Here is a 19399-nt window from a genome sequence, read left to right on the forward strand (position 1 = left end):
CAGCACCAACCCATGCGAAGCTCGTTGAAGCGGGATTGGAAAAGACTTTGAAGATTTGGGTCAGAGGCGCCAGAATAAACGTTTTGCCGCAATTCGCGGGACCAGTTATAAAGATGTTCTGGTATTTACCCCGGCCCTTCTCGAGGACGTCGACAACAGCTCGTTTAAATGTACCGGCGGGAATATCATTCCGGCGCAGAATGTCTTCCGCGATTGTGGACCATAGCCCGTTGCAGCCAGGTACACAGGGTTGACCTTTAAAGGAGTCCAAGATTTCCGGACGAGATTTCTTTCCTCGCTCCAGCTTACTCTCGGCGTCGTGTAGTTCCCACGCGACCTATCGAAAAAAGACCTTTATATAGTGACAAATATAGTGAATTCGAGGAATTAGGTCGAACCTAATATTCAATAGGCACGCAATAGTTGCGTGCCCTCCCCCTCCCCCCTCCCCGTTCCCCTCCCCCTCCCCTCCCCTTCCTATACCCACCCGTTTCCCTCTCCCACCCCTCCCTCAACTCATTCCCCTCCCACACCTCCCACTCCCTGTCACTACCACACCCCTCCCAACGCTACTCTACCACGATCCTTACCCACAACTTCATCACGCACGACCCCCCACCACCAGACCATGGCATGGTGAATGATTTATACCGTATATTCAAAATGTTGGGACAATGTATTTATGAATTATTGGAAAATGGATTTGCGTACCTCGATCGCTTCCGCGACACACTTTTGTCCCCGATTCACCACAAATTCAGCCAAGTCGGTTTTCCCCTCTCGTTTCTGCATTTCGGCCAAAGCCAGCAGTTCTGTCCGGGTCTTTATGTTCCGCTGAACCACCATCTGGGACACATCGAACGCGCTAAGCCGTTTGCGCTTTTTTAGTGGCGCACGTGCTGATCGTTCCCCCGATGCCTGGAGGACCCTAGAGGTACTGGCCGATGTTGTAGCTGGTGGGCTGGCCCCCAGGTCCGGGTGACCTGGGCTTTGCAGGACGCCAGCGTCCTCTTTAACAACGTACTGCCATGCCGTGTAGTAATTAGCATGGGTTGAAGAGAAATGCACCACAATTCCATGCTGGTTTTCTAACAGACTCTTAACTCTTAACCATCGACGTGGCCGATCAAGCTTTACCGCTATGTGATAGTGTTTGCCGCCATCTTGATGGGTTTCTTGACAACATACCCATTGGATGATATGTGCCCCTACCGACTCGAACGAACTTCGTACCTGTTCTGCGAAATTTTCACGCGAAGCACATAGAGTTTCATCGGCTTGGCTATATGTTATCAAATATACCATCCGAACTTGACGTACTCCTAATGTATCAGCCATGATGTTGGATAATACCTGCAATACTGAAATCTCCCGGTCCTATGTTATGAATTCTATATTAGCCTATATCTATGCATATATATGTGTGTATATAAGACTTGCTGATATCATGTGGTGATCTTTATATGTCTGGTTGCATTTACACATGACGTGTTCATCTGTCTAATAGCTAACAATTGGCCCTGAATCTCATTTACCAAATTTGGGTATTTACTGACGTGTTATACTGTCAGTGGCTGGATTATAGGTTTGAAGGTGTAAGATCTTCCTGTTGTGATGAAACGGCTGATGATGCAAGCTTATAAAATCATTCTATGAACCCTTTCCCTGGCTGGGTATTGCGACTGTCAGATGTTCTCTCACGCAGTCACGTGGTGTTGATCTACGTAGATATACGTACCGTACTGTTTCTCTATATATGTACAATCCGAGTTTATCGAGTCGAGTGCGCCCTCCAACGTATGCTATGCACATGCGCATATGCACATGCGCCTACAATCATCTGGGCTGTTAACTAATACTGATCGAAATTATATATATATATATATATATATATATATTATATATATATATATATATATACACTATATATACTATATATACTATATAACAATGTACTATTCCTACAATGTCTAATGCCCAGTAGTAAATCCTTATGGTCCTATACTTATACACAGGCTTTCAGACAATCTTCGACAAAAATAGATGGGACACCCTACTCCCCGTATCAATGTTGCAGTTTCTGAGCGCTTTTGGCTACAACATTGAACGGGGGGAAGGGGGTGCGCTTAAGCCAATATCGCTCGTTGTTGCTCATACTGTCCTATCATTTTTGTCGAAGATTGTAGGTAACCAAATCAATGTAACTTGGATGCAGAACCATTAGTTATAGTTGTGAGCTTTCTGATATTAAAATGTGTGTATTAAATATTTTTTTGCACATAAAATATGGAAGCTACATTATCATTGTCTGCAGTATAATTCAGCCATTGTGGAATACATCAAATTAATGTAACATTGACATTGCTGTTTGTCGTCCATTTAAGATTCTTCCAGTCCACAGGGACCTTGCTTGGTTACACAAGATATACAGTAAAATAGTTTACACATGTAACTTACCTTCAAAAGTTCACAGCAATTTCAACAAGGGAGCAAATAAAGTAATTGAAAATCTGTTGGGAACACTGTACATTTGTATTTGGTTGTACAACATTTAGGTTACATCGATGTGTAATGGCCAATGAGCACAGTATAGTATAGTGGTACCAGAAATTTGTAGTGCATGCACTTTGTGTAGGGCATAACTTAAATACATTATTATCTTAAGGATGATATCTTAATGAAGTTTAACTTTTTCTCCTGCTGCCAAAGTAATCTTATATACTGTAAGCCTTTGATCCTCCATGCCCATTCACCAATAGTCTAAAATGTGATCTAGGGTTTTTGCTACTTTTCGTATCAATATCGCATTCCTGTTTTGGCAAACGCAAACGATCTCACAATAAGTATATTGTGCCATCAACTTATAGAAAATGAAAGAATAAACATTTTCGTATAAAAATCATAACCAGTTAAATTGCAAAATTTAATTTCGCAACAAACTTAAAGTTTCTGTCAATCTCATTTTGTTGCCCTCAAAATCTGTGATTACATTACATGATTCAGGACTTATAAAGTTACTAATGTCCTATTTTCGTCCTTGCAATTGTCAGGTGAAACATCACCATAATTTTTAATGCTGATTTGGCCAAGTACAGTATGTCAGCAACATAATTCATATTGATAGTACTGTGGTAATATCTCAACAGCACTGCAATTTGAGACTGCCGTCTATGTTGTGTGGTTCTGATGTATGTCCACTCACGTGAACCTTAACACATCAACCATTTTATTGTTGATATGTAAAAAAGCCAAATAATTTGTGTTTTAGTAGTTCTGAGATAATTAATGGGAGGATTGTATAGCTTCCTCTTTTTTGCTGATACAGTTTGCTTGTGATACTAATACACAGCTCTGCTGTGATTTTCACATAGTCTGATTGTACACACAGCATTTCATGGGAAGTACAGTACTTCTCTTGCTTGACAGCATGTTTACTATACAGCCAGCTGATGCCAGACACTGCTTGGTTTACCAGCTTTTCAAGTGTACTGTGTTAATAATTGAACTTATTGATTGAAAGGGAACTAATATTGGAGATTGCTCAATGGCAACAATTCTTTATTAAACCTATTTGGGCAATGAACATTGTGTGCATTTGAGGCTTGAAACTGAAACTACTGAAAAGACCAGGTCAGATACTGTAAGCTGTAATTTTACCATGAGAAAAATGAAAGCAGGCTACAAGCGTCAACAGTTAGAATTGTTTCTGGGGTTATGAAACTGTCCATCTACATTGATGTATTGACATTTTTCATCTCAAGAAAAAGTTATGATATTATTAGAGATATAAATTTTACCTATTTGTAACTGAGCAAAAAGAAGACTGTTGCGTCGCTGCAATAAAAGTTGTAGATAAGAAGTCTAAGATTGACAAAATAATGCACAGAGCAAGTAAAAGGAATTAAATTGATCCAACTCTCCACCTTCTTCATAGGTTTTGTTTAGCTGAGATTAGTAAAAAATATATAACTGAGCTAATTTTAGGTCTTTTTCTTGGGTGAATAATGTTTTACAATCAGTTATGATGTCTGTGATGCCATACTGCACTGTACATGGATAGGTTGGACAACATACCAATTTGTTCTTTTAAACTCATGTTATAACAGTGTGACCCCTCCACAATTGCAATCATTTTGTTAATCATGAAATTTCAGTCCTGTATGACGAGAAATGTACTGTAGCTCAGTTCATGTAATCCAAGTGAATGACATCACAGATCATTCCACAATCACCTGATCCAAATGACTTTCTCTCAAGAACAAAACAAGCTACTGTACATACTGTAGCTTTGAGTTGGATCATTACAGTACTTTATGTCAGAAGCTACAACTCTATATACAGTAGTTCAATACTACTTTATGTATTTCCTAGTCTTAGACTTGGTTTTATGTTTAAAAATTCAACACTATATTTCATGTTTATCTTTTTAACCCTGTGGTATGGCAATTGATACTACAGTTTATCCTGTTTGATCAATGAAGTAAAGATATTTGTATCTGAAAAGCACTCCGTTAAATTGTCGATTAACCTTTCACTGGTCAGGAACTTAATAATATCCTACCGTTGTTAGTGTAAGGCACAGTGAAGCCTAACCAACAACGGCTGTTCCATGCTTTGGACTATCAATATTGAATTGAGCAGCAAAATAATTGTGGCAAAGAAGATTATCTAAGGTAGCCTACAGTAGACTGAGAGCCATCCATATATAAAAGTAAATACAATACCTTCAAAGTTCAAATTGATGCAAGTTAGATTACAACCTAATGTATAATGTTGCTTAAAATAACTTTCTATTTGATTTTGATAAGCTATTTGATGATATCTGAATGTGATATTAAAATTTCATAAAAATCCACATCATGCGACTTGACTTTCTCCAACTTTCACTTCAAACACTAAACCGGTGGTCCGTTCGGGTCTGTTTCCTTCTCCTTTCTCTCTGTTGGTCCTGTTGCCCTGGCCTTAGTTTTGGCACTCGTGTTACTGTTGGTAGCCACTGATACTAGCGAGAGGACATTATCCAGTGATTGTAGCAACTAGGTCTGGTCTAATCCCATCTGACACAGAGGCCGGAGCAAGGACTGGTGAGAGTTGCGCAAGGCACAACTGGAGTTTGTCTCAGCTAGCCGCCATCCAGATCTTCACTTCTTGCCAATTCTCCGGAGAGAAAGTCACGCACAGGGAGCAAGGTCTGCACATCGGGTAGAGTTCATGGTCGTCCCAGATCTTCTCGATAGCAGAACGAGCATGTCTCACACTTCCTCTAGGTTCTGCCTTCCCCGTCTGAAAGGATCGTTAAGGAGCAAAGAACACATGCATGCATTCCCCCAGTAGGGGGTAAAAAACGAAGTACGAGGTACAAGATATGTAAATGGCAAAATTGCTATTAAAGTAATTCAGCCGTGAAAACCTGTAACAAGCAAACAGTAACAGCCACAGAATAATGTATGTATGCAAGACCAAGTGTCATGTGAGAATGAGAATGAATAAAGGAGATGAACAGTACAGGAGGGGGCCACAAGGTGTGCAGCCCCACCTCGGCCTAACAGGTGCCGAGGTGCCTGACCAAACAGGGGAACAGCTGAGTTCCTACTGGGGCTCAGAGGGAACTACCGACGGAAGGTCTAAGCTAAAGGCGAGACCTTACTAACAGGTCGCCAACCACGTGGGGAAAGTACACTATGGGCCTACCAAGGCCTGAGAAGGCCAGGAACAAGGGGGACTGACATCGAATCTAGCGATGTGCCTAGAGTTTAGGGTCTAGCCACAGAGCCTAGCACACAACTAGGTTAGGACACACCCCTGCTAATAAGCCTAGCCGCAGAGCCTATCACACAACTAGGTTACGGCACACCCGCGCTAATAGGAAACCTCTCCCCACCAACGGGGACAACCCAATGTATAATGTAGCTTATGACTTTACATTTCAATTTCATAATCAAGTTGATGATATCTGAATGTGATATTAAAATTTAATAAAATCCATATCATGCGACTTGACTTTCTCCAACTTTCACCTCAAACATTAAAAAAGTGGACAATTTCAAAATCTAGTATAATTTACATTTGATTAAAGATTAATTATTTAAGATGTGTCTGGGAGATGAAATGTTTAGACCTGAGAATGGAATCACTTTCATTAATCACTTGCTCATTAACTCTGAATTAGTGAAAATTACAACGTATAGTGATTGGATCAATTGGAACAACTTATTATATTCAGTAATCAGTGGGTTTGGTAAAATTGTTGTCCAAATGCAAAACTAAGAGTCTCAGTCTACCCTTACAGTACGGTGTATGCAGTTTATGTCTATGGTTCTGCACTGCTCAAAACTCACCTGGTGTTATTTTACATTGCTATTGAAGGCAGCTACTGTACCTGTACAGTAGTTGTGACAGTTTGAGATATTTTGTTGACTGGTAACTTGGTTAGTGTTGCACAGTCCTTATGGGTACAGACAGTATGAATCATAGTCATACCATATGTGGTTTGTCTGACTCTCTGTCAGAAAGAAATATTTATCTTGTCAATAATAAGCTAGTTAAACTTGATGGACAGCTCTCTCAATAGGGGAGCATAGTAATCGCACTGTGAACCATCGTATAGTACACAAACAACATGTTTCTCAGTTGGACCTGACAGAACTATGAAACATTTGAAAGACCAAGGAAAACTAGTCCTCCCCCCCCACCCCTCCCATAGTAACAGAATTATTAATAAGGAGCACCTCAAACTTTGGACATTTACAGATTGCTCAGTCGGAAGAGTTGTACTTTTAAGGTTATATTTAACTTCTGTTCATACCCAAAATGTCTTGAAGCCATCAAGGTATGTTAAATATCTCTGAATTCTCAGTCAATTTTTCATTGCAATGTACTTAGTAAATGAAAATGAGCTAAACCTGTAAATTTGATAGCCACCAAACATTAAGCGTAAGTTACAGTAGAAACCATTCCACTTCAGCCACATGCATATGTGGCTATTTAGCGTTGTAAGATATCTGTCTTCTAGGCCGATGTCATTACTCAAAATAACGGATTTGTGGAAGTTGTTTGTGATTTTTCCTCAATTTCTTATACTTTGGCCTAATCTAGAGTAGACGTTGGAATGATTAAATTATTTTGGATATTTAGTACTGAAATCAAGCTAAAGATTGACTGCCTCTGCTTTTATAAATTAGAAAAAGGATGATAAACATGTCCCTTCTGATTAATTAAAAAAGTAAGGTAAAAGACTTTAACAGCCAATTGTCTTTGTCTATTGTTAAAGTGATTCAGGCAGAGTTGTACTGTCAGCTTGCAATGTTTCACCAAATTTTCAATAAGAAACTAAATTGAGTTCACCCGTGCTACAGTTAAATTTCACTTAATAACCCCTTCCCAGGTTTTACATCAAATTAAATTATGTTGGTTGTTGATAAAACTAATAAGTACAGAGAAAGAGGAATTATTCAGTTAAATCCCTTCCAGATTGTGTGACCATTGTGTAACCGTGTTTGAATTTATCTACTGTACAGTGCTTGTAAACAGTAGTCTGTATTTCAGCAGTTATGTACAACTTCCTTTCCTAATCATGTGTAATTTGTAGACTACAGATTAGTGCAATTAGTTTGTTCCACATAAAACTACATGTATATCCATTAGTAGGTTCTCATATTAGACAGTTGTGCCACCTGTGTCACTATTATTTTGGCTTTTTTCCCTCCTTTTTTGGCTTTGCATTGTTTGCTTAGTGGCTAGTGCAGCATTAAAACCCATATATTCCGTGGTGTACACCAACAGCTGTGATAGTAATATTTTCACAGGAAGTTGTATGGAGGTACTACAGTACACATTAAATTCATGTGTAAATATTGGATCAATGGGAGTAGATGCCATACAGGAGTCACAGCTGAGCAAATAGTTAGGAATAACTGATTGAAATATTCCAGATTAAACTGGGACATGGAGAAGCAGAGAACAGAGATAGTTGACAAATTATTACTAATTTTTATTTTAAGCATTTTTAAGGATTTGCTCAAATAAAACCACCTGTACTGTACATACATATCAGAAACTGTGTATGTTTTCACAAAGTAGTGTTATTTGCTTCAAATGGCATTTTAGGCGAGAAATGGTGGCCTTATTGTTTACTTGGACACCATCAATTAGCATAAAGAAGATAGGAACACCAGTATGACACCAGATGCTTCATCAGTTAGCAATCTTTCTTTAGAAATTGTTATCAACTCAACTGTACAGCAAGGTGTTACAATACACTAATCTACAGAACTTTAGCAAAGCTTTTAGCTTGTTCATTTCTATTGTACATTGATGAATTGATTAACTTTGTACTTGGTACTAAATTCACCATAGTAGGTTCAAAACATTGTTATGTTGTTTGTCAAAGGTCAGTTGAGGTCAAAGTATAATACCATTGTTAACATAATGACCCCAATTTCCCCAAACTTAAACTTACGATAGACTTTATACTTGATAGGAAGGTAGGTCCACATGTGTGCAAGTATTTTGCTGACAACAGCCACCAAACCTTGCAAGTCTTGTGTGCTGTATACTATTAAATGTTCTCATATGATATGTGGCAAGGAATTACTCAGCCTTTAGACTTTCTGCCATGTTGAATGATGAATTTACAGAACACTTTAACATATCACAGGTAAATTATTGTAAAAATTCATCATCTCAATTAAAGAAGAAAAGCTGATCTACTTCACTGGTGCAAAACAGTTCCTTCAGGTATTGAAAACAGTACTTTAATTAAATGATGGTTTTAATTTTCTTGCTTATTGCTGCAATCAAAACATTGTGAAAACTTCTTGCACCTTACAGATCCAAAGAGCTCTTTTAGTATTCACAAATAAACCAAATGTCAAGGGAAGTACATTAGACATAAATACATCTTATTGTAATGTATGGGGAAGAGAATGAGAAGATGGAAACATGTCAAGACAGCAGGAGTCTGTTGATAAAAGGACATCACTGCTTATTGATATTATTGTGTAATTTATTGATGTAAGACTGACCGCAAACTCTACAACTGGATGCAACCCGGTTCAACTCCAGTAACATAGCAACCTGTAGACAGTCTGGAAGTGGTTGGGTACTTAAGACTTCAAAATGTCATGACTTTGCCAACTAGTAATAAGTAGTCACACAGGAAACACTACTAGCAATTGGCAACTGGTATACTGTGTTTCATGACTACTGTACAACTGCCCAGTTGTAAACAGTTGTAAACAATCACAGTTGAAAGAATGTTTGCAATATTCCTAAAGGAGGACTGTTAACATGAACTATATGGTGCACCCATCTGTCATTCATTGTGCAGGGTTCAGTTGGAAGACTATGGGTATGGATGACTATTGAAATCTAGGTCATACTTGTAGATATGCAGATATTAATATCTACAGTAACATGTTAGTTACAGTTAATTCTTCATTTTTGAATATATTGGTACTTGCACCAACGCTACAGGTGCAATTGAAAGTTGACCATTGAGGCTTGTAAATACTGTTCTACATACACTAATTACAGTAAATATATAAAGTTAATTGCAAAACAAGTCAAACAGCCACTGTTTCCCTAGATATTAACACAAGCTAACATGGAAGGAAAGTTTTGAGTCTTCGATTGCTGTACTTTTCATAAACTTTCAATCACCTCCAGCAAGTTATATCAATAAATTAAAGATTTTGAGGCAACTGCAAATTTCCTTCCCAGTGTGTTTTACTTTCCTTTATAGTTTAACATTCATATCCCTAGTGTCATTATTAAAGGCCCCAATAGATCTAGAATTCAGTTTGGATTAAATATTTAATTAACTGGCAAAGTGCAGAATTTCATCTTGAAATTATGTGAAAAAAAGATGTGCCTTTAGTGGTACTGTTACTTTCAATATTGGAGTTAAGGAAATTGTTTTTCTTGTCAAGTTTTGCTTGTCCCTTGGGCGAGAGGGTGATTAATAAATAATGCTAAACTTGCCCTGTTATTGCACAATTTTTACATCCAGGGATAGAGTTGCTTGATTTGCAAATCATAGGATACAGAGACAGGTATAATACTCTTTGCAGTTATGCCCACATGCCATATTATGTAACTGCAGTGCAATCGGTAACTACCACACAGGCTATTTACCATTTTGCAATGATTAATTCTGATACTCAATGAAAATGTCAGTCACAAATTCTTTCATCCTCAGTATCCAAGAAATGTTCACCTTTCTTTACGTTTCATATCATTTCATAAACATGTATCTCACTCCTCTATTGCTGACCGGCGACCAACATGCACTTTCCCAGGCCTAACCTAATACCTGGAGATATTGGTCATATTTCGTACTGCGACCACCACGACCCAGCCAGTTGCTGGGTCACCAACCATTTCCTCTTCCTTCCGAATGCACTATTGAAAAGTCACCTACTGTACACCCTTTTGGGAAGACTTTGTGGCCCTTGGACATCTGGAAGTATCTGTGACACAAGAGGACATACTACTACTGTGTGTATAGTAACCTGATATCTTAGGCTGGTGTCACTTGCAAATAGTTGATACTGTTGTAGCCAGTTTTCTTTCATATGCCATAAGACACATGCATGTGCTTTGTAGTTAGAGCAGGGAGTTGTTATGGCACAACTCCCTGGTTAGAGTTAGCCTTTGTTAAGGCATATCGGCCAATTGCGCTGGGTCGATCCTTCATATTCATCAAGCTATGAGCCATTCGTTCCTGTGATAGTACCGGCCGCTACGCCTTTGGACAAGCGCTGTAATTTATACACACATGAATAAACAAACCTGCATGGTGATGAGGTAACACATGAAAAACCAATGACAGTGTACAGTATGTACAATCAGTTCTTCGTGAATGGTCCTTTCAATTTTTATGGTTATCTGCTTTAAATCTACTTGCTATTTGCTGTTTGAACATTCACATGTTGTGACAATTAGTAATACAATTATGTTGTTACAAAATTAAAAATTGTGCTTATTAAACATTAAGGTGTCAGTAACTGTGTTTAAATCAAAATAGTTCACATAGATATCTTGTGCTCACCTACGAATGGTAAGTTCCATTGCAGAAACGTAAACAAAGTAAAAAAGTTACATTCGTGCCGTATGTTCTGTACGTATAACATACACAATGTTCACGTATAAAAGCATTATAATGTAAACCAGGGCAGAGATACGGCTCTGTCCAAAGGGATCTGTATGTAACAACTCCCTAATAATACATTAATAGGACTAGGTGAGAGACGGGATTAGAAACTTTTCGTCTTGAAGATGATGGTTGTAGTTGAGTCGACTGTTCCAACCGAACAGAAGTCTCAGTAATATCGATGTTGCTCGGAACTGAATGAATTTTTTTTTCAAAAAAATAGTCTATCTGAATATTCATGTCATATCTGTTTTAGGAGAGCTCTGATTGGTTTTCAAAATTACTACCAGAAATATACAGGTTTAAAATAAGACGTGTGACTAATGAGATCTTCTGTCTAGAGTCTGTGAAGCGTATGTAGAAAGGGAAGGAAAATGTAACAGCCGTAGCATTTTCCTATTTTTATGTGTCGCTGAGCAGAGTCTAGGTTAGAGTAGACTTGTGTACTATTTGTAAATGGCAATGACTTTTTTTTTTTTTTCAGTTTAATTCACACATATCTCTCAATTTAACTGTATAGCCTCTAGGATCTACTTAACTTCAAACCTATTTCATAACATATTGTGATCTTTCCCTTTGAGTGACATTCACAGTTCTACCCTGTCTGCCTTTCACTTCTTGCTTTCACAACTCGCAATCTGCAGTACAAGCCTCTGACAAATTTTGTTATCAGAAAATGGGAGGCTTATAGAATTTGTAGAACTTTGCAGATATGCAAGAGGTACATTTCTTGAAATTGAGGGAGTATTCCAATGTTTATCTGTTGTCTGTTAAACCTGCAATTAACGAGGAACATATAATTTATTCCACATGACAGATGGCAGATGTTTTGAAAAGAATAAACAAATTTAGTTAATTATTGCAGCAAAGCACTAAATGCTCAACGGTTTTGTGATATTTGCCCTTCATGGTTTGCAGCTGATGTTACTCCATATTTAATAGTCAAAGGGAAGGGTGTTGCCCGAAATAGACAACAAAATCATAAAACGTGTACCACCAGACAACATCTTAAGAAGCTTTTGCACCTGGGCATTTGATACCATAGTATATTTAAAGCATGAATGAGCTCCTCAAAATACTAGGCCTTGAAATGTGATAGTTAAACAAGAAGGTTGACAATGCACGTTTGTCATGATTTCTCTCTTGCACACTAAATACTCATGTTTAAATCCAAAGTGCTTCATGTATACATGCTGCTTGGGAGAAGCCAACAAACCAAATCCCCTATAGATGGTAAATGTGTCACAGCAGTACTACTACTATTGTACTAACATTTTAATAGTGTGTGTAGTATTATTACTGGTATAGTCCAGTACTAACACTGTTGACTGGCGCTATCCCATTAATATTCTTCTTCCACATCATCAAGATCAATAAGAAGTTAAAGAAATTTGAGATGCATTTGTAGAGACATAGTAAATGCAAGTTTGTTTGAATGTTCAGAATTAGCTAAAGTTGGCTGTTGAATGGGTTCACCCCAGTGTAACTAAAGTAGACAATGCTGGTCTTACTTAACACCGGCAATACATTTGTGTAATGAACATGCTGACATGGACCGTCGCAGTGATTTTACGGTAAATCGTTCGCACCATAAGGGCAACCGAAAATAAATTTCTTTCTTTCGGTTGCAACAGCTTTTTTTAAACCCACCTGGTGAGTGTGCATTTAGAATAAGAAACATTGTATCTACTTCGGAGTTTGTTTTCTGAAATACATCAGCAAACACGTATTGAGACTTCAAAAGGATAGCCCAGAGGATAATTTACTTTTTACTGATGAAAGAGGAACACATTCTAATCAGCATGATGAAAGTTGCATCCAATTCCTAGATAGCATTATCGAGATAATTGATAATTGAAATTGTCAAAAATTGTACTCAAAGTGAACTTGAGGCAAACAGGTGTGATGTCATATGTACAGTAGTTGCACAGTGGCAATAATGTTTTGTGTTTTTCCTTATTGAACATTTTGACCTAAGTGGATGCAAGGTTTAACTGTAACAATGGCAGTAGTATGTTTACCTTGGTACATATCCTAATTTTGAAGTAGGAAATTGGATGTAAAGTTTATACCAAACATAATCTAAATTTTTCTCTGGACTTTCTGTTTATTATCAAGGTAAATTCATGGAAGTTGGACTTTTTAGACCAACATAAAACAACGGCAGTTTATCATGGAAATTTTGCCAGAAGGTGTGTGAACAGTGGATTACACTACAGTATGTGATAAACATTGAAAAACATTTAGTAGAAACTATTACACAACACCGTACAGTATACTCACTAACGTGATTAATATAGGCTGTTTAATAGGCACTAAATGATTTGGTGTTCCCTTTTTGCATGCTAGAGGCATATGGAAGTACGGTATGCATTGGTGATGGCATGTGTCCTGTCCATACTGTAATATATATGTGCCTGTGACATCTTGGTCTAAACATAAAGATTAGGATGGATTATATGCCATTCTTGGTATGTGGATTCATAATTTAGTGAGTTGTTTTCATATAGGTGTTTGTTTTCATATAGGTGTTCATATAGGTGTTGTTTCATATAGGTGAAAGGTCATCTGAGGTCATCAGAGGTCAATGTCACAAAAGGTCATCAAGAGCAATGCACAATTTGCACTGTGAATGTAAATGAATCTGTACTGAAGAGGACTACATGGATATCAGACATAACCAGATGTTTAAGAGGTTCATTGTAGCATGAACTGTAAAATGTTATAACTTTGGAGTAATGTGTTCCATGATGCATGTTTGTTACATCAAGAGGTACAGATAGATCATTGTATGTTGTAATTCATGTAAGTATTTGTGAGCTTTGACAGACTTGATCATGTAGTGTTATGAAACCTTTATAGGTAGACATAGCATGATGCTGGTTTTTATACACTTACAGTCTGTATTCAACATGACTAGTACTTCTGTACAGTAATATCACAAAAGAATTCTACTTTAAGTAGTACAGTAGCTTTTTAGTTAAGCTACGGGGGTAAAAATTAATAATATAGTAAGATAGATAGACAACATAAAATGATATCATTGAAAACATTTTTTCCCTTTTCTTCTTCATTAACAGACATTCCAAGACCTGTGAATTTAGATGCTCCTGGTGAGATGGGTAAGCCAGTTATCATAGAACCAGAATTTCAAGAAGAAGCTGAAAGATTATTCAGAATAAATGAATTTAACTTGATGGCAACAGATCGAATTGCTTTAAATAGAAGTTTACCTGATGTTAGACCTAAGGGGTAAGTACTTCCATTATTTTAATATTGCTGATTGGAATAGTGATTTCTATTAATAGCCTGCTCATTTAAATGGTTCCTTGCTGGAAGCAAAAGGGATGTGAAGTACTGATGATATTTGGCTTGAAACAGTTCCATATTTATGGAAGAAATTGTTGCACTGCAGATCCATAGGGTACAGCGTATTGCAAGAGTTGTTTAAATCCAGCAGACATTGCAAACTGAGGCACTTTTATACTTTTAGAATCATTGCCAAAAATGGTACAGGTAACTGTTGCAGATTTTTTTTTTTTTTTTTCATCTCTCTAGCACAGTCAGGAGAATTCAATTGACTTAGGATTCTCTCTACAAGCTGACACCTTTAATGCATTTTTTATTCCTTGCCGAAGGCTGAAGGCTGAAGGAATCTATGGGATGGTGATGGCGTGTGTGTGTGTATGTGTGAGTAATTATGTATGGGTGTGTATTTGTTTGTGTGTGTGCGTTTGTGACACTTGCTTTGGTCTGCGATGACTCAACATTGGAGTGGTGGATATTTGTCATACTTGCAATGTAAATGTATTATAGTGTGCCCTATCATTTTGGCGGTGACCTTATGAATATTAATGAGGCTATGGGGTCAAATGTAAAAATCTCTACTTTGCAGTTACTCTGAAACCTCAAGTTGGATTGTAGCCAAACTTGTATACAGTTGTTGGTTAATAGCTGGTTCATTAAGGCCTAATTTTTTATTGAATCTGGGCCCAAAAAATTCCGCACACATTGTTCGGCTGGGTTTGCCAAAATTTATTTCCACCTCAAATGCATTTTGTGACACATTGTGTGGGTCCAAATTTGTGGGGCCCATTTTTTCTGGACCATTTGGGCCCACATTTTCTTTACATTGCAATAACTCATCAATCGTAAGTCGGTAGATCTCGATTAATAACTGGTACATGTAGGCTTAAATGTTTTGGGACCATCTGGTCCCCAAAAAAATTCCTGGTTCATTTTTGAAGCAGGTGGGCCCAAATTTTATTTCTACCTCAAATGCATTATGGGACACATTTTTTGGGTCCGAATTTGTTGCGCCCAATATTTTTGGGACAGTTTGGGCCCACATGTTTAGGTGTTCAATATTTGGGGGCAAATATATTTGACCATTTAGGCACAAAATAATCATGTCCAATTTTTCTGGGGAGGGACAAAAATTTTAACTCCACAACCTTAAATCAGATTGTATACAAACTTGGAGGGTTAATAGCTGGTACATGTGGGCATGAATATTATGCTATTGGGCGATGACATATAGCACTTTAATATTCCACTAAGTAAGGAACCATAGTGCCTGGTGGGCCCTTGTTAAATTGTGCAACTTAGGCACTGTAAATCATCTAGCATTTCACATCAACTTCATAGCAATTAGTCTTCTTCAGTCTACTGTACCTTTAAAACTTAGACCGCAAGTTAGTCCAATGTTGCAAACAGGTCATACTGTATGTATCCCACTGTTTGTATCAATTGACCTGGTAAAATTGCAGAACCCATATGTACAGTACAGTGTAGTGGTGGTCAGATTGTGCAATATATATATACAGATCTAAAGTTTGATTCAGACTACTGAAGTTCCTGCGAGGTCATCTGACATTTTGTAAGATGGGTGGAGGTAGGAAGGGATAAAACAGAAGTCCTGTCTGGAGGAACAAAGATTAAAGGGAGGATATCAGGAATGAGTAGGGATGAATGGAATTTTTGAGAAAGTGTCATGCAATTGAATCTGGTACCTGATCTCCTTCCACCAAAACATTAGTCTGAATTATTTTTTTCAGCTTGATCATTATAGACTGGCACCACTTTTAGGTTAAATAAACTTTAAATAGGTTAAATAAATAAATAAAAAATAAATAAATAAATAAATTTTAAATTAAAAAAAAAATAGGTTAAAAAAAAGGTTAAGTAAACTGAAAATGCATTGCCACAGCCAGCGTGCTGAGTATATGATGCTACTGATCTTTCTTCTCATAAAGGCCTTATTTGTCGAACGACTAGATTTGCCTAAGTTGGGACAATCTGATTTCAAGTAAAGGTTGTGTGGGAGACAACCTTAAAGGCAGCCTTGCATTCTCTTATTATGTTGAAGTTGCTAAAATATAATTAATTAACCCAATACTATTAATGTTTATATTAACAAAATGCTATTTATACCCAACTCTTATTGGCCAAAATACATTTACCACACTATTATTGTGAAACATATTTCTTTATTGGTTTTATTAGTGAATCATTCTCTACGTAGGTCTCTCAGTCTATTAATAGACTGCATTCAACCTTTCTCATAATCAGCTAATCATAATTTATACCTTTTTTCCACATATATATCCTTGCCCCTGAAGCAAGCAGGCACAAAGCCTTTTCGTATTTTCGTGTTTGGAAAACTCACATACATGTGATCTAATTTTCATGCTTACTCTCCATGTCGGTGCTTTTCCAGCTCCTGAATCTTTCGCTGCTTTCTGCTTAAATATCTAAAATTCAAGGATCCTTGTGCCTCAAGGTAGAAGAGCTATCAGATTATAAAGGCAGGTTATGTTACTTGGGCTCATATTCAACTCAAAAATATGAGCAAAGCACAGCAAAATATGATGGCTGAATGCTATTTATTTTCAATCAAGACTATTAAAAGTGAGGTCAATGTTATTATTCTCTAAAAATAGGGAAAGTTGGGAAGTATTGGATATTAAGTTGTAAAATAGATCCTGCTAAAAGATAATGATAGCAAAGGCCGAGATTTAAAATATGAATTGCTTGTCAAAGACAGACTTTGCTCAAACCCCACATCCGCATACACTAGCTACAGTATAATACTTTGTTGAAGCTCATGCAGTCACTTTATTCGGATGTTTGCATTATACAATATGTGATGTCATATATACACTACTTTATCTTTTTTCTTTAATCGTGAAATGATTATCTAACCTTGGAAAGCAGTTATGAATATATAAAATGCGATGTTACTTTACTGTATGTCGGTAGGGTACCAGGGCATGATCAATTGACTTCATGGCAACTGAATTGCCATTTCAATTGTAGAGGGGGTCCAATTGTAATCAGCAAAAAGCAATGACATGCAAATTTGTTTTCTTCCATATCTATGAAAAATACATAACTACAGTAGTTAATACTTTTAATTCTTATGGTTGGTACACAGAAGAGGGAGCAAGGTAGATGCTGCTGACCTTAAAGGACAGGGTAATTTAGAAAACAGTGGATTGAGTATATGAGCAGTATGTGACCTTGGGAATCAGGTCAAGAGGTTAAGTGTTAAAGATAGTCAGTGCTCTGTAATAGGTTTGGTAGATATTGGCTGTTATTAGTACACTAGAGGCAAGAGTCAATTTGTCATGGCATTAAGTTGTCTGCATCCATCACTGTGCTAAAGAACAACTCAACTCAACTCCTGTATGCTGAGATAATAGACTGCAGTTTTGAATTCTTTGAAGTAGTGTATATATATGATTCCCAATTGATTCTCAGTTTAAACTCCATGAATCGACTAGAGCCTACATAGATTTGGTCTGTGTACATCTATTCATGCTACTGTCTCTTGCATTAGTCTGGCTCTTACAGTAGCTTACACGTGTAGGTTTACCTATAACATCTGTTGGTTGTGATGACAATACAATACTGTACTGTACATCCGGCAAACAGTTTAAAGTAAATAGAGCCAACAAAGATGATGTTATCTTAACATTATAAATTACTGTTGAAAATGGGAACTGACAACATATAGCACTAAATTTTAGACTTTGTGGTCAAATACAATTTGAATTGTCAATATTTACAGAGGTTCATGCATTCTCATTAGTTGCAACAGAGGTATGATACATCAAAGCAGATGGCTCATAGCACAGTAAAACCATGTAAAATACATGTATGATTCTGTATGCTAATAAGTTAAGGCACTAACAACTCTAATTTTAGAACAAGGTGTGATGCGCAGTACAGCTGGGACAAAATAAAGAATTATAAAAAGAACAGAATATTTACAGTACCAGCAGTTATAAATGTGACATTACATTGTTTTGTTTTTGGAGAATTCTTAGGTGGAACCATTATTAGATTCACTATGACTTTTAATAATTCTCTTGGGAAGAGCAAACCTTTCCATTGAATAATTTCCTGTATTGAAAGCTCAGCTTCTCTAGTTCTCCATCAATAGTGAAGTTATTGTTTCAAAACATTCTTCTTCTTCTTCGATGAATGCTGTAGTTGAATCAGTGCCACCTTACCAGTGAATCAATCCAGTACTATACAGTACATTACATTGATATCATTGTGCCTGAAATATTTGCAGAATACTCCAGTTTAATATTGAGCTGAGGATTGGATATCAAACACAAAGCCCAACGGGACAAAGAGTCCTAATTCAGTTTTAATGTTGATGAAGATGTGGCACAAATAGTATACAGTATGAGTACACAATTTCTTGAGGGTGTGGCCGTCCACTGCACTTGAACTGAATGGTACCTGTATGTTGTATCTAGTCATTTGACAAAGATTGATAACTACTGTAATAAACTGTGCAAGTTAAAATGAACTATTCTTACCATTTTATCTGTATGCTGAATGCAGTGCAATGCAATCCATCTTGGTCATCAGCTGCCAATGTGAATATTGTTTTTGTCATATCTCAGTGCATTTTGCTGTACTACTTAGATTGAAGTATGTTGTTCATCCTGGCTATACCCTACAGCCTAGTGTGTCACATTCATATAATATTATTCATGTAGCATCATCGAAACCACACTGCAGTTTGATTTGTTCAACAAGAAATGCAATGGAATATTCTGTATTCAATGAACAGTATATATGCTACAGTAGTCAATGGTACATGCTAGTCAATGTACATGCTAGTCATTGACTCATACAGAATTACAGATTCCCATACGGGGTATAACTATCAATGCTAAAATGACAATCTTGTAGAGTACAGTAGTATTAGAAACAAATATGCTGGCC

At 37.1% G+C, this 19399-nt stretch overlaps 1 protein-coding gene across 1 annotated transcript in view; it reads left to right on the forward strand.

The window, feature by feature from the left end:
- The window catches only part of LOC139959177 (polypeptide N-acetylgalactosaminyltransferase 1-like), a 62166-nt gene that overhangs the window by 10727 nt on the left and 32040 nt on the right, over positions 1–19399 (forward strand). The window contains exon 3 of the mRNA XM_071956776.1: positions 14233–14404. Within this exon, the coding sequence (XP_071812877.1) occupies positions 14233–14404 (172 nt within the window). The remainder of the gene's footprint in view (positions 1–14232; positions 14405–19399) is intronic.

This window comes from Apostichopus japonicus, chromosome 18 (assembly GCF_037975245.1).
Source record: "Apostichopus japonicus isolate 1M-3 chromosome 18, ASM3797524v1, whole genome shotgun sequence".
Taxonomy (NCBI): Eukaryota; Metazoa; Echinodermata; class Holothuroidea; order Aspidochirotida; family Stichopodidae; genus Apostichopus; species Apostichopus japonicus.